Source organism: Poromitra crassiceps, assembly GCF_964638095.1.
Source record: "Poromitra crassiceps genome assembly, chromosome: 12".
Taxonomy (NCBI): domain Eukaryota; kingdom Metazoa; phylum Chordata; class Actinopteri; order Beryciformes; family Melamphaidae; genus Poromitra; species Poromitra crassiceps.
The window spans coordinates 44,055,822-44,072,147 of NC_139632.1; the positions used below are offsets into that span (position 1 = coordinate 44,055,822).

Genomic DNA, 16,326 nt, shown 5'->3' on the forward strand with positions numbered 1-16,326 from the left:
TGTTGCGAGGCTCCGTCCCTGTCTTGTCTGTTAGCAGCTAGCCAGCTATGCTAACTTTGTCGGCTACCGGGAGAAGAGTTTGCGCTCTACCTCGCGCAAAATATGTGCATTACCGCTATCTATGTGAAAGCCCTGTGAGGGGCAGATCAAAGAATTATTTTCCAAAGAACCAAACCTGCACCTTTTTGTCAACCATGTACTTAGGTTTCCCCAGTATTCCTTAAAGTGCCATGATTTGATTTTTATGTTTTGCTATCAAACATTTTGTGAAGGTCCCATAGTAAGTCTTTCAAATGGTCAATATCTTATTATGAATTGAAGCTCTATAATTGAAGTTATTGTCTTCAGTGCTTCTCCACATACAGTATTAAAACCGGTATTATGAGCAGAAAGTGTATTTTGAGTGAAGCCACGTTATTTATTCTGTATAGTGCTTTAAAATACAAAACCACTTGAACTGCTTTATAAAATAGGGTGGTTACAAACTGGGGGGGGATAGAATGCGAACAGCAAAATGAAGGCGTAAAGTAAATGAGAGTTTGGTTAAAAGCACAAAATACCAACAAAGGGCAGAAAGAACGCGAGGCGAGACAGTAGTCGGGTTTCCATCCACCTGTTTTTATGCGAAATTTCAATTTGCGAATAAAAAAACTTGAGTGGAAACGCTGCAAAATTCGCAAAAATCTCCAAATATTGCAAAAACGTTTTCACGCTTGAGGGAGGTGGAAAAGTCGGGTGTATCGATAAAAGGAAAATGCGATACGTGCGGTGGAAACAGATGAAGCGATATTCCGTTGTCTCTCCTCCATTCAAAAACCACGCAGTTTGCCTTGATCACTGCAAAACATGACCTGCCGTGTAGCCTACAGAATAGGGTAAATACACACAGTAAATAATGTCGTAGTAAACAGATGAAGACCGGGATATTAACTTTAACGCGACTCACTTCTAGAATTGAATGAAATTGTATTCACTACTATCTGCTCCATCTAGCAGCTGATCAGCAGAGGCAGACAGCCTCAAACACGAGGTGATTGACGGCTCTATAATTCGCATAATAGCAGCGGATGGAGACGTGAATTATTTTGCATTTTCTTTTGCCGACTTCCTCAAAATTCCATTGAAATGTGCGATACCTTTGGATGGAAACCCAACTAGTGTATTTACCCCGATAATGGCTTGTGTTAATCAAAGTGTATACCCCGATAATGGCTTGTGTTAATCAAAGTGTATACCCCGATAATGGCTTGTGTTAATCAAATCAAATGAAACAATTGGTACGCAATAGGTTTGTTGTACAGCACAATCTGGAGCAGAGGACAGGAAAAGGGTGCAAGCAATTTAGACAAACTGTTGAAGGCCATGAAACGCACTGCCTACCTTACGGTGAATTTGTCTTTTCTGTGTGGGAGCAGGCGGGTACGGACCTCCGCTGACGGCGGCCCGGGGAACGCCCGCCCAGGCTCCGTCTCCGTTCAACGCATTCCTGGTCACGACCCCGGCGGGTGGCTTCGCTGCACCTCAGGCTTACCCTCAGCAGGGCTACAGCACTACACCTCAGTTTGGTCAGTACCGCCCGGCCCGATTGGGTTTGACATCACTACACAAAGCTGCATGGGTCATCTGATATGTGGGAAAGGCATTACACTCTGTGAATATAGCTTTCTGAAAACAGATACTGGTATTTTTAGACTGAAGTTGCTGATGCTGGTAGCTAATAATTTGTGCCGTTATTCGGTCTAAATTTGAATTACAAGTATTCAGTGTATTTTTTTCTCTCGTCGTGCGTTGAAAATCCTCTGGAGCAGCATTCAGTCCATCGTGGGACATTAAAACTCTCCGCTGAAAGCAGACTGATGAAAATCTTTTAGTGTCAGCAGCTCTTTTAAGGCAGAGAGACCCACCACACACCTGTTCAATGGTAGAGACACTCTACATAATTGAACACCTAAATGAATAAATAAAATGTGCAAAGAGAATTCTAATTTCATGTCAGGTTTTCCACCCTGTGTTCAGGAGGAACCTCCATCATATCAGAGGTAGACAACATGACTGGCTGATATCTGATAATCTTTCTAAAGAAATTGTCAACCCTACTGTGAATTATGCCACTGTATGGAGTGGGATGCGATTAATAATAACTGCTACCAACAAAGTCTTTTCTGTGGTTGGTGAGTTGATCTGTTGTACAAGCCACTCGAACAAACATCTGGAGGTTCTCTGTTCAGAAACTGGCCTCACTTGATTGGAAAGCCACTGCAGAGTGAAATTCACTGCAAAATGTGTGTTATCTGTTGTAGATAACCAGCCTGTTTTCAATGGAGGATGGTTCAGGTTACATTTACTTTCAGGAATGTATCTGATCCCTTTATCTAGACTGGAGCATGGCTGACTCATTTGGGGCCCGTGGGCCGAGTTTGGCCCATTCCCGTTAGTTTTGGCCCACCATGGATTTGACAAAAAAATAAAATAATCAAAAGATCACATCTAATATGACTGTCTTTCGGAGGCTGTGGCAGGCTCATTTTTAAAGCTAGCATGATGGTTCTTATAGCATATGAAACTAACCCTAAGGAATCAATTGCTACCAACCATGTCAACCTAGCAAGTCGGCAAGGGGGTAAATAACGCTCCAAATGTAGGCTACATATTTTTTTTTTATAAAACTTGTAATGGGTTTTTATGTTGGAAATTTATTTTATATTTAGAATGTAAATTTTCTATAAAATATAATACATTTTAATGTAATCTAATTTCACATAACATCAACATTTATGTTGCATTACAGTATTGTTTCGGGTTGTCCGTACGTCCGATATTCATTAACGTGATATCTGAGGAACGCCTTGACGGAATTTGTTCAAATTTGCCTCAAACATCCACTTGGACTCAAGGATGAACTGATTAGATTTTGGCGGTCAAAGGTCAAAGTTCAAGGTCACTGTGACCTCATGAATGCCATTTTCAAGATCGTTAACGCGATATCTGAGGAACGCCTTGACGGAATTTCTTCGAATTTGGCTCAGACGTCCACTTGGACTCAAGCATGAACTGATTACATTTTGGTGGTCAAAGTTCAAGGTCACTGTGACCTCAGGACCACCCATTTCATGCTCGTTAACGCAATATTTCAGGAATGCCTTGACGGAATTTCTTCGAATTTGGCTCAAACGTCCACTTTGGACTCAAGGATGAACTGATTAGATTTTGGTGGTCAAAGTTCAAGGTCACTGTGACCTCACAACTGCCATTTTCAAGCTTGTTAATGCAATATCTCAGGAAAGCCTTGATGGAACCTATATCTATCTATCTATCTATCTATCTATCTATCTATCTATCTATCTATCTATCTATCTATCTATCTATCTATCTTATATAAAATTGAGTATTTGGGCTCTGTCCACTGTTTCAAGTTCTGTGTTTGGCCACAGCTATGCCGTTTTACGTGCGATCAGGCTGAAACCTTCAGGATGTGTAAAGGGCACCCGTGCAAGTGACCTGACGGAGCTGGATTTTTTTATTAGGTGATTGCCCTAATTAGCTAATGATGTGATGTCATCAGTGATGATGTCATCAGTAATGTCATATCATAGCACACACACACTGTAATGATGTCTGTAATGTGAAACCCCATACACATGAATGGCAAAAGTGATGTCATAAGGGCGCGCACACACACAAGGAGGCATTGTGACAAGACTGAGTCAAAACAACATTTCTCTTTTTTCGACAGGTTACACTTTTGGCACACCCCAGGCAGACCAGTACGCTCCACAGGGAGTTCCTCCTCCTCCCAACACACCAGGAACCGCACCACTGGGCTTCGCCCCCGCCACCACACCAACTCAGGACTTGAGCAAAGCTCCCACTGGGCAGCCTGACTTCCCTTACAGCCAGTATGGTAAGCTGAGCGTTAACGCATAAAGCAGTTTGCCACCCCTTTCTCTCCCATTGAACTGCGACTCACCCCTCGGGCCTGCCCGTCCCCCCTGGACATTTTATCGGGTGCAACTACAATTCATTTTAGCGCATAACTACAACCCTCAAACAAGCAGGAGCTTTGCCCTCCGTACCATTTAGCTTGAACGGCTAGCTAGTAGCTACACATGCATACATGCTTGTTACATACATGTTCCCCTCTGGCTCTGCCGTGAAGATGCTACTGAAGTTCCACCATATCCTCGAGTCTTCAGCAGTCGTTCTGTCAGCTTTTTCCAGCTGGGCTGTGGCTTGGTAAAAAGATTGGTAGGTCTTGGTAGGGTTGAATTAGATCATCCTGCCTTGCAATGTTTTTGTTGTTTTGTTTTGTGTTGTATTTCTTTATTTTGAGAGGAGTGGAACCCCTCCTGACAGACTGTGTTAGACATTTGACTTGGTTCAAATATTCCCAGATCTTTTAAATCACCACCTCCTCTTGCTCTGACTTCCTCTCTGTTGATGACCTTGCTGGCTTTGTGTTGCTGGTCACCAGCATGATGGCCACAGAAGTGCACCAGCATGACAGGAGAACTTAGTTCAGGAATTAGGCATGTACAACCTGCCAAGTGACCTATCAACATTTTTCTCCCATTTCCTGGGCAACACCTCCATCAACTGATCATGCAGGAGCTTTGTCCTGGACAACACCTCCATCAACTGATCATGCAGGAGCTTTGCCCTGGGCAACACCTCCATCAACTGATCATGCAGGAGCTTTGTCCTGGACAACACCTCCATCAACTGATCATGCAGGAGCTTTGTCCTGGGCAACACCTCCATCAACTGATCATGCAGGAGCTTTGTCCTGGGCAACATCTCCATCAACTGATCATGCAGGAGCTTTGTCCTGGGCAACATCTCCATCAACTGATCATGCAGGAGCTTTGCATGCTTGTCTGTGAAACGTGAACTTTGCCCCTCTTTCCTGTGAATGAATACCAATAGTAGTTAGAGTCCTGTAGTTATTTGCTATCATAATCGTTTCGTTTCGCGCGCGCGTGTGTGTCGTGTGCGTCGTGTGTGTGTGTGTGTGTGTGTGTGTGTGTGTGTGTGTGTGTGTGTGTGTAGGTGTAGATTTTACTTTTTGGTGGATGTAGGATTGCGGTCTGAGAGCAAGCTCGACTGTTAGTCTAAGATTATCTTTGGGTTGTGGTGGTCTGGATAATCATTTGTTCATCCTGGATCTGGACTGACCCATGGACTTTGGCCAGAGTGCATTCAGCATGTAGAGACTTGAAAGATAAGGCATTTTCACCAAGACACTCAAATGTAAATGTAGCAAATAATGAGCCTTGTAGATGATGACCAAACATTAATTTTCCAAGTACTAAGAGATGCTCCCTGGGTTTTCCATAGAAATATGCCCACATGGGATGTAGGCATCGATACCCTCTAGGACTATAGGCGATGCAAATGCAAGCTGGAGGTTCTCCGTTCCAAAATGCTAAGGAAGACAGTGAGGTGAAATGAGCTCAAAGCTAACCAGCAGCCATGGAAAAGGAATGAAGCTACACACAGTTAGTCCAGCTCACAGTTAGTCCAGCTCAAACTCAATCCAGTTCAATCTAAATACTGGGGATGTGACATGCCACGTTGTTGTCACACTTTCCCTAGTTTCTGCACCAGTTTTTGTGGAAATTAATATTTGTCCGATATTGATTTCTTATTTGCTAAATGAACACAGGTAAGAGGGACGAATTCCTGCTGTTGGATATGAGGAAAAACTTTGTCTTGATGCTAGGAGGCAAGCGCTTGCCCGTGGGACGCTAAAAATGGAAATGGCAGAGAAGAAGCCCTCCAATTCAGCAGATTTGTAAAGGAAAGCTATGTCGTGGGTGTTAGTGAAATGCCCTCCCGCCATTTGTAACAGATAGCAAGTAGGCCCGCATAGCCTGCTGCCTTCTCCGGCTAGCATCTCTCCTCCAGCGAGAAGCTTGATAGGTGCCGTCTCCAAAATGCTGCTGTAGGGAGGAGTGTAAATGATAGTGGGGATGGTGAAGCAGAAAGCGGCTTGCTTATGGCCCTTAAAGGTAGGCTCAGCTGTGTGCTGCATGGAGCTCAATGACGAGCCGCTGTTCCAGGAGAGAGCGAGGAAAGCCAATGACCTTGCACCACTATGGAGGTGGGAAATCAACACCGACCACCAGAGCAATGCTGCTCCATTTGGTCCGTGGCTGGTGCATTTCTCCGCTCTACCGGCCACTTCGGCAGGTGACTAACCAGCATGTAACTAAATCGGTGTTCCTGTGAAAAGAAGGAAAATGCCCGGTGGTGGATTTTGCTGTCCACACGACACCAAGCATCTCTACTGGCTTACAGCTGCTTCACACCACTGAGTCTACATTTATATCAGTCATGTGAGTCATGTCAGTCCTGGTAGGTGCCCATCTTGTTCAGTGTTTCCTGCTTGTGCTTTTCTTCCATCCAGCTTTTTGCTTTAGGGTCGGGGTGCCTGTCCAGGCTCTCAGTGCAGCCTGTCCAGGCTCTCAGTGCTGCCTGTCCAGGCTAGTGCAGCCTGTCCAGGCTCTCAGTGCAGCCTGTCCAGGCTCTCAGTGCAGTAGGGGTGTCACGATACACTAATTTCACGATACGATACACGATATTGGGTTCACGATAATGATACGATACGATATTTTAACAATATTCTTTTTAACAAAAGTAAATAATTTTTATGTATTTATTTATCATTTATTTAACCATGTGAGTCCCGTTGAAATCGAAACCTCTTTTCAAGGGAGCCCTGGGAAAATACTGGAAAAATAGTCTTTCATTTGAAATACACAAAATACAAAACAAATGCTGTTTTTGGAAATTGTTATTATAATAACTAGAAAACAACATGGAAGATAATGCTTCTCTTGCAATAGAATGTGTCACACTGTCACAAACTACCGTAAATGTTTGTTGCATGGTGAAAGAAAAATAAAGTATACAATCTATTTCTTAAATAACTCATGCTCATGCATGGTCCCTAAACTTATGTAATCTTATGTACCCCTTGAGCTGTTTTGCCATGCCAGTAGTAGTCTAACGATATAATTTTTTTCTGACGATATCGATATCGTGATGTTTCGATATCGCGATATATCGTGCGACGAAATATCGTGACACCCCTGCCTGTCCAGGCTCTCAGTGCAGTGATCATAGACAGCAGAGACAACACAGTCCCACCAAACTTTGTGGAATGAGCACCATCTCAGATGGTGATGATGCAGATTGAACACAAATAATGTGAAGATTCTCCGCCATGCAAGGTTTATGTGAAAATAACAATTAGACCAATGGACTTTAGGATTTGGTTAAATAAGAAAAGCTTCAACGAGAAATAAAACTTCACTCATAGTAGAAAATGTTTTCACAATTTGGGAATTAAACCCGGGAAAATGTCTGCGCCCAACCGCTCCATTGACTTTCCATAGTATCCACACCTTTCGCTTTTCCTCGTAATCCTTTCATGGTGGGAAAACATTATTTATCGCCCGTTACTTTTAAGACATCGTGCTCATTTCTCAAACTTTCGTGAGAGCAGGCTGGCCAAATGACAAAACAAAAGGGGCGTTCTAACATATAGAGCGCGCACACTTTATTTTTCCCAAAATAAAGTTCGAACGAACTTTAATTGCCTGCAAAATGTTCGAATATATTCAAAGTTTTTTGGTAATAAAAAAAAATATATATATATATATATTTTTTTGGCAAGCCAGGCCACCGGGCATCGGCCCGACGTGTTAGCTTGGACGCTCACAGTCACAACACTGCCTCACAAACTTGGCTGCATCCAACTCGAGACAACTTTTCAGACCCTGGAGACAATCTTTCTCAGAAGAGACTAACACGACAAATCTGGAGACTTTTTCTGACATGGGATTAACATTACCAGCAAGCAGCAGTTAATTTTAGTTAATAAAAAAAAAAAACGGACAGGTCAATTATACATTCGAACATGCCCTCCTCCCCCACGTTCGAAGTTAAATTCAAATTTCGAATAAAAAGTGACAGCCCTAGCGCACACACACACACACACGCCATTTTTGTTTGGACCTCCAGACAGAGCTGAGCAGTGACGCTTTGGCAGGCTTAGTGCAGCAGTCCAGAGGAAATGAGTCTGTGTTGAAGTGTAACTGTAAAGCGCTGGTAGCTCAGTAAAAGGGGACACCAGCAGTATCTGGGTTCAGTCAACCTGGTCTCCTCATCTCCCTGCTAGGCTTGGGTAACTACCCTCAGGACCCCTCTGCCTACGGACCAACGCGTCCTTCTCACAGTTATGGTCAGGATGAGCAGGGAGGATATAGTGCAGGTAGGTGTCCAGCATCGTTCAGTACTGTAGACTTTATATACAGCTGCAAGTTGCAACCTGCTTCTTTTGCCTCTGTTCTTTTGCTCTGTGTTCAGTATTTTGCATGTACATTTTGCATGTACATACAAACTACTGTGTTGTGTACTCCTCTTGAGTATAGTAAAAACACAGCTACGACTTGTTTGAAGGCGAAGCCATGATTTTAAAGAAATTTAAAATGAATGAATGAAGAAACGCTATTGTGATGTTTCCGACTCGCCTCTCAGTGGCTGTAGCTCTACTATACCCAGACTAATTGTCCTCTCTTTGTGTCCACTCTCTCTCTCTTGTCCGCATTGCTTTGCTTATTTTAAAAGGATGATCTAATTATCAGAAAATGTGTTCATGGTTCAGTTGTCTCTATGCATCAGCAGTCCATTCACCCATTGTTATTTACCCCCCGTGTATTGTCTCCGCATTCTAGCTAAAGGGCCGAGAATCAAAAGAAGATGTTATGAAGGACACACATGCCGATGTCAGTAAATTTCCAATTTCTCTCAGTTCCCTCTGTCTGGCGGTCCTGTTGGGGCCGCTGCCTGTTCCTCTCAATCCTTCTTCTGTTGCTCCGTTCCTGGATCTCTTTGAGCACCCCGCAAGAGATGTGTTGTATCTTTCTCTCTATTATCTTTTCATTCCAGTTGTCTATTATTTCCTGTAGTCCAGTTAGTATCTATCCTAAAAAGTATGAAATCTTAAGTCTCGTGTGAACTGGATGTTCTCAGGGTGCGAAAATAACCATCATCAGCCAAATGCTGGTAAGTTTTGGCTGCGGGGGGGGGGGGGGGGGGGGGGGGGGGGGGGGGGGGGGGGGTGTATCCTATCAGCCACGCTGGAACAGTCGTTAACCAGCCAGTCTCTAATTGTAAAAAGAGCATTTAACTGGTAAAGTGGCTGCTGAAGTTTGGGATACAGCAGCCACTTTTTACCGGTAGATGATAAGATTAGTTTCCTTCCCTGGGTGTCACTCTGGTGTTTGCGGGGAGATGGCGCCCTCCAGTGTCTGAATGGAATAACATGTATGTGCTTGTTGCACTGATCATTAAAGAGAATCTAGGCATTGTTTTCCTTTTATGAAGCCCCTTAAATTTGCTTTTTCAATTCAGTTGAAATCAGTTGAAAAATTTAAACAATTGTTGATTTGTGTCCAACACGGCATAATTTGGTTTATTCCAAATTTCGATTTCTTAATTTTCAACACAAAAGGGCTCATGCAAGGAATACAATATTTCAATCCAGAGGGAAAATCCCCCTAAAACACTTTAACACTGTTATTTTAAAAAACAGCTATTGGCAATGTACTTGGCATTCCTGCATCCATGTTGTTTGGTGTAGTTTTCTTCTGTGACGAGGTGACGTTCATCAATCACACAGGGGAAATGTCTATTGTAGAAGAGGAGAGAGACCATTTCTCCACCTGCAGGAGAGAGAACAGAATACAACAGAGCAGAGAGACAGGAGCAGGAGAGAGAGCAGAATACAACAGAGCAGAGAGACAGGAGCAGGAGAGAGCAGAATACAACAGAGCAGAGAGACAGGAGCAGGAGAGAGAGAGCAGAGATACAGGAGCAGGAGAGATACAGGAGCAGGAGAGAGAGAGCAGAATACAACAGAGCAGAGAGACAGGAGCAGGAGAGAGAGCAGAATACAACAGAGCAGAGAGACAGGAGCAGGAGAGAGAGAGCAGAGATACAGGAGCAGGAGAGAGAGCAGAATACAACACAGCAGAGATACAGGAGCAGGAGAGAGAGAGCAGAATACAACACAGCAGAGAGACAGGAGCAGGAGAGAGAGCAGAATACAACAAAGCAGAGAGACAGGAGCAGGAGAGAGAGAGCAGAATACAACAAAGCAGAGAGACAGGAGCAGGAGAGAGAGAGCAGAATACAACAAAGCAGAGAGACAGGAGCAGGAGAGAAAGAGCAGAATACAACACAGCAGAGAGACAGGAGCAGGAGAGAGAGAGCAGAATACAACAAAGCAGAGAGACAGGAGCAGGAGAGAGAGAGAGCAGAATACAACACAGCAGAGAGACAGGAGCAGGAGAGAAAGAGCAGAATACAACACAGCAGAGAGACAGGAGCAAGAGAGAGAGAGCAGAATACAACACAGCAGAGATACAGGAGCAGGAGAGAGAGAGCAGAATACAACACAGCAGAGATACAGGAGCAGGAGAGAGAGAGCAGAATACAACACAGCAGAGAGACAGGAGCAGGAGAGAGAGAGCAGAATACAACACAGCAGAGATACAGGAGCAGGAGAGAGAGAGCAGAATACAACACAGCAGAGAGACAGGAGCAGGAGAGAGAGAGCAGAATACAACACAGCAGAGAGACAGGAGCAGGAGAGAGAGAGCAGAATACAACACAGCAGAGAGACAGGAGCAGGAGAGAGAGAGCAGAATACAACACAGCAGAGATACAGGAGCAGGAGAGAGAGCAGAATACAACACAGCAGAGAGACAGGAGCAGGAGAGAGAGAGCAGAATACAACACAGCAGAGATACAGGAGCAGGAGAGAGAGCAGAATACAACACAGCAGAGAGACAGGAGCAGGAGAGAGAGAGCAGAATACAACACAGCAGAGATACAGGAGCAGGAGAGAGAGAGCAGAATACAACACAGCAGAGATACAGGAGCAGGAGAGAGAGAGCAGAATACAACACAGCAGAGATACAGGAGCAGGAGAGAGAGCAGAATACAACAAAGCAGAGATACAGGAGCAGGAGAGAGAGAGCAGAGATACAGGAGCAGGAGAGAGAGAGCAGAATACAACACAGCAGAGATACAGGAGCAGGAGAGAGAGAGCAGAATACAACACAGCAGAGATACAGGAGCAGGAGAGAGAGCAGAATACAACACAGCAGAGAGACAGGAGCAGGAGAGAGAGCAGAGAGACAGGAGCAGGAGAGAGAGAGCAGAATACAACACAGCAGAGATACAGGAGCAGGAGAGAGAGAGCAGAGAGACAGGAGCAGGAGAGAGAGAGCAGAATACAACACAGCAGAGATACAGGAGCAGGAGAGAGAGAGCAGAATACAACACAGCAGAGATACAGGAGCAGGAGAGAGCAGAATACAACACAGCAGAGAGACAGGAGCAGGAGAGAGAGTAGAATACAACACAGCAGAGATACAGGAGCAGGAGAGAGCAGAATACAACACAGCAGAGATACAGGAGCAGGAGAGAGAGCAGAATACAACACAGCAGAGAGACAGGAGCAGGAGAGAGAGCAGAATACAACACAGCAGAGAGACAGGAGCAGGAGAGAGAGAGCAGAGAGACAGGAGCAGGAGAGAGAGAGCAGAATACAACACAGCAGAGATACAGGAGCAGGAGAGAGAGAGCAGAGAGACAGGAGCAGGAGAGAGAGAGCAGAATACAACACAGCAGAGATACAGGAGCAGGAGAGAGAGAGCAGAGAGACAGGAGCAGGAGAGAGAGAGCAGAATACAACACAGCAGAGATACAGGAGCAGGAGAGAGAGAGCAGAATACAACACAGCAGAGATACAGGAGCAGGAGAGAGCAGAATACAACACAGCAGAGAGACAGGAGCAGGAGAGAGAGTAGAATACAACACAGCAGAGATACAGGAGCAGGAGAGAGCAGAATACAACACAGCAGAGATACAGGAGCAGGAGAGAGAGCAGAATACAACACAGCAGAGAGACAGGAGCAGGAGAGAGAGCAGAATACAACACAGCAGAGATACAGGAGCAGGAGAGAGAGCAGAATACAACACAGCAGAGAGACAGGAGCAGGAGAGAGAGCAGAATACAACACAGCAGAGATACAGGAGCAGGAGAGAGAGTAGAATACAACACAGCAGAGATACAGGAGCAGGAGAGAGCAGAATACAACACAGCAGAGATACAGGAGCAGGAGAGAGAGAGCAGAGATACAGGAGCAGGAGAGAGAGAGCAGAATACAACACAGCAGAGATACAGGAGCAGGAGAGAGAGAGCAGAATACAACACAGCAGAGATACAGGAGCAGGAGAGAGAGAGCAGAATACAACACAGCAGAGATACAGGAGCAGGAGAGAGAGCAGAATACAACACAGCAGAGATACAGGAGCAGGAGAGAGAGAGAGCAGAATACAACACAGCAGAGAGACAGGAGCAGGAGAGAGAGCAGAATACAACACAGCAGAGATACAGGAGCAGGAGAGAGAGAGCAGAGAGACAGGAGCAGGAGAGAGAGAGCAGAATACAACACAGCAGAGATACAGGAGCAGGAGAGAGAGAGCAGAGAGACAGGAGCAGGAGAGAGAGAGCAGAATACAACACAGCAGAGATACAGGAGCAGGAGAGAGAGAGCAGAATACAACACAGCAGAGATACAGGAGCAGGAGAGAGAGCAGAATACAACACAGCAGAGAGACAGGAGCAGGAGAGAGAGTAGAATACAACACAGCAGAGATACAGGAGCAGGAGAGAGAGAGCAGAGAGACAGGAGCAGGAGAGAGAGAGCAGAATACAACACAGCAGAGATACAGGAGCAGGAGAGAGAGAGCAGAGAGACAGGAGCAGGAGAGAGAGAGCAGAATACAACACAGCAGAGATACAGGAGCAGGAGAGAGAGAGCAGAATACAACACAGCAGAGATACAGGAGCAGGAGAGAGAGCAGAATACAACACAGCAGAGAGACAGGAGCAGGAGAGAGAGTAGAATACAACACAGCAGAGAGACAGGAGCAGGAGAGAGCAGAATACAACACAGCAGAGATACAGGAGCAGGAGAGAGAGCAGAATACAACACAGCAGAGAGACAGGAGCAGGAGAGAGAGTAGAATACAACACAGCAGAGATACAGGAGCAGGAGAGAGAGTAGAATACAACACAGCAGAGATACAGGAGCAGGAGAGAGCAGAATACAACACAGCAGAGATACAGGAGCAGGAGAGAGAGTAGAATACAACACAGCAGAGATACAGGAGCAGGAGAGAGAGAGAGCAGAATACAACACAGCAGAGATACAGGAGCAGGAGAGAGAGAGCAGAATACAACACAGCAGAGATACAGGAGCAGGAGAGAGAGAGCAGAATACAACACAGCAGAGATACAGGAGCAGGAGAGAGAGAGCAGAATACAACACAGCAGAGAGACAGGAGCAGGAGAGAGAGTAGAATACAACACAGCAGAGATACAGGAGCAGGAGAGAGCAGAATACAACACAGCAGAGATACAGGAGCAGGAGAGAGAGAGAGCAGAATACAACACAGCAGAGAGACAGGAGCAGGAGAGAGAGCAGAATACAACACAGCAGAGATACAGGAGCAGGAGAGAGAGCAGAATACAACACAGCAGAGAGACAGGAGCAGGAGAGAGAGAGCAGAATACAACACAGCAGAGATACAGGAGCAGGAGAGAGAGAGCAGAATACAACACAGCAGAGATACAGGAGCAGGAGAGAACAGAATACAACACAGCAGAGATACAGGAGCAGGAGAGAGAGAGCAGAATACAACACAGCAGAGATACAGGAGCAGTAGAGAGAGAGCAGAATACAACAGAGCAGAGAGACAGGAGCAGGAGAGAGAGAGCAGAATACAACACAGCAGAGAGACAGGAGCAGGAGAGAGAGAGCAGAATACAACACAGCAGAGAGACAGGAGCAGGAGAGAGAGAGCAGAATACAACACAGCAGAGAGACAGGAGCAGGAGAGAGAGAGCAGAATACAACACAGCAGAGAGACAGGAGCAGGAGAGAGAGAGCAGAATACAACACAGCAGAGATACAGGAGCAGGAGAGAGAGCAGAATACAACACAGCAGAGAGACAGGAGCAGGAGAGAGAGCAGAATACAACACAGCAGAGAGACAGGAGCAGGAGAGAGAGAGCAGAATACAACACAGCAGAGATACAGGAGCAGGAGAGAGAGAGAGCAGAATACAACACAGCAGAGAGACAGGAGCAGGAGAGAGAGCAGAATACAACACAGCAGAGAGACAGGAGCAGGAGAGAGAGAGCAGAATACAACACAGCAGAGATACAGGAGCAGGAGAGAGAGAGCAGAATACAACACAGCAGAGATACAGGAGCAGGAGAGAGAGAGAGCAGAATACAACACAGCAGAGAGACAGGAGCAGGAGAGAGAGAGCAGAATACAACACAGCAGAGATACAGGAGCAGGAGAGAGAGAGAGCAGAATACAACACAGCAGAGAGACAGGAGCAGGAGAGAGAGCAGAATACAACACAGCAGAGAGACAGGAGCAGGAGAGAGAGAGCAGAATACAACACAGCAGAGATACAGGAGCAGGAGAGAGAGAGCAGAATACAACACAGCAGAGATACAGGAGCAGGAGAGAGAGAGCAGAATACAACACAGCAGAGAGACAGGAGCAGGAGAGAGAGAGCAGAATACAACAGCTGACTCACAGCTGTTGGTCGTCAAAAAGACCCACCTATGATTGAAAGCAGTAAGTTCACCCTCTCTGGGGGTTGTTTAAAGGCATTCTGGGAAACGTAGGAAGTCACAAATCTGAAGTAAGAGTTAGACGAGGCAGGTTGAATTTAAGTGGATACACTAAAAAAGTGAATTACAGCACTTCAAAACCTCCGAAACATAATTACTGGACTGCAGTTAAGAACAGAAATTGATATCTAACAGTGTAAGAACATCAAAGGGTGGATTTTTCCTTTTTAACATCAAAATAGTGATAATTTAACTGAAGCCATTTGACTATATCAACATAATTTAAGAAGTGAAGGCTGTTCCCCGCACGTTGCCTGATGTGTAGCTGAAGCCTCGTCTCCTCTTCTTGTCTGTCTCTCCTGCAGGTTACGGTCAGGACCTGAGTGCGTTCGGCCACAGCTTCGCCGACCCGAGCCAGCCGACTGCCGCGTACGGCGCCCCCACGGCACAGCCCACCGCCACCCCCCAGTCTGCCGCCACCGCTTTCGGCCGGGGGCAGAACCACAACGTACAGGGCTTCCACCCCTATAGACGCTGACCGGGGCGGGGGCGGGACGGGGCGGCGCGCAGTTCGGAAATTAAACGGAAAAAGTCAGGGAAACGTGTTGTTGCTTAAAAAGCAAAACTGGAGTTCTGGATTGTTCGTTGGGAATATTTAAATGCACACAATTTGTGGAACAGAAAACTTTGTGTAACCAGGGATTCCAACAAATTTCTGTTACAATCTCTCTCTCTCACACACACACACACACACATGCACACACACACACACGCACACAACGGGGTGGAAAAGAACCCAGATTTTTTCGCATAACTTATGGAACGTCGAGCCGAAAGAAGCTTTTATTTCTCCCCTCCCCCCAATGTTTTATAGTAGAACTTTACTACTTTGCAATAATTTTGATTGTCTGGTCAAACACTAGCACAGAGACTATATGTAAAGAGACTTGCATATAAATATAAATATGTATATTTATGGTGGACACAAATGAAAACAGGGTCTCAAGTTTCCTCAGCTTTAAATTCTAGGGAAAAATGTTTTTATTTTTCATTTGGTGAATTTTGTTTACTTTCTGAGCCTTTATTTTAAAGTTTGTTTAAAATGGAAAATATGAATATATATTATATTACAAACTGTGCAATTTTTTAAAAAGAGAATTTTGTACTATAAATGTACACTTTGCTTGTTTTTTATTTAAAGATGTAGACTTCCCTCAGGTGGCTGTTTGGGTGCATTTTGCACTTATGCAAAAAGAAAGGAAAACGTATTTCAAAATAAATGTTTTAAAGATACCACACTTCTCACTGATGTTTTGTGTATTTGCCTGTAGCCCTCCAGTGCTGAAAGTAATGGAATATATACTGTCCTTCAGCCTAGATGGGTAGAAAACATTTACTTCTATGTCGATGTAAAGTTAAATCAGATTTATCAAACAGTCTTCTCACTCTCTCACACCACACCTATTATTTCTCACTCCAAATGTATCTTGGGCCCCAAGATGAAAACGTTTGGGAACCCCTTTATACAGGGTTATTGTTTCTTGACTTAAGTTGTCTGATATACTACTGATATTGTAATGATACAAAGCTGGTTG

At 45.1% G+C, this 16,326-nt stretch overlaps 1 protein-coding gene across 5 annotated transcripts in view; it reads left to right on the top strand.

Annotated features, from left to right (window-relative positions):
* The window catches only part of LOC310786472 (DAZ-associated protein 1-like), a 31,734-nt gene extending 15,749 nt beyond the window's left edge, over positions 1 to 15,985 (top strand). For 3 of the 5 annotated variants that reach the window (XM_083647693.1, XM_083647694.1, XM_083647695.1), the window contains 3 exons: positions 1,413 to 1,565; positions 3,734 to 3,901; positions 15,097 to 15,985. In XM_083647693.1, the coding sequence (XP_083503819.1) occupies positions 1,413 to 1,565; positions 3,734 to 3,901; positions 15,097 to 15,269 (494 nt within the window). In that variant the 3' untranslated portion in view covers positions 15,270 to 15,985. The remainder of the gene's footprint in view (positions 1 to 1,412; positions 1,566 to 3,733; positions 3,902 to 15,096) is intronic. The other 2 variants (XM_083647696.1, XM_083647697.1) reach the window with 1 other exon arrangement.
* The last annotated feature ends 341 nt before the right edge of the window (positions 15,986 to 16,326 follow it).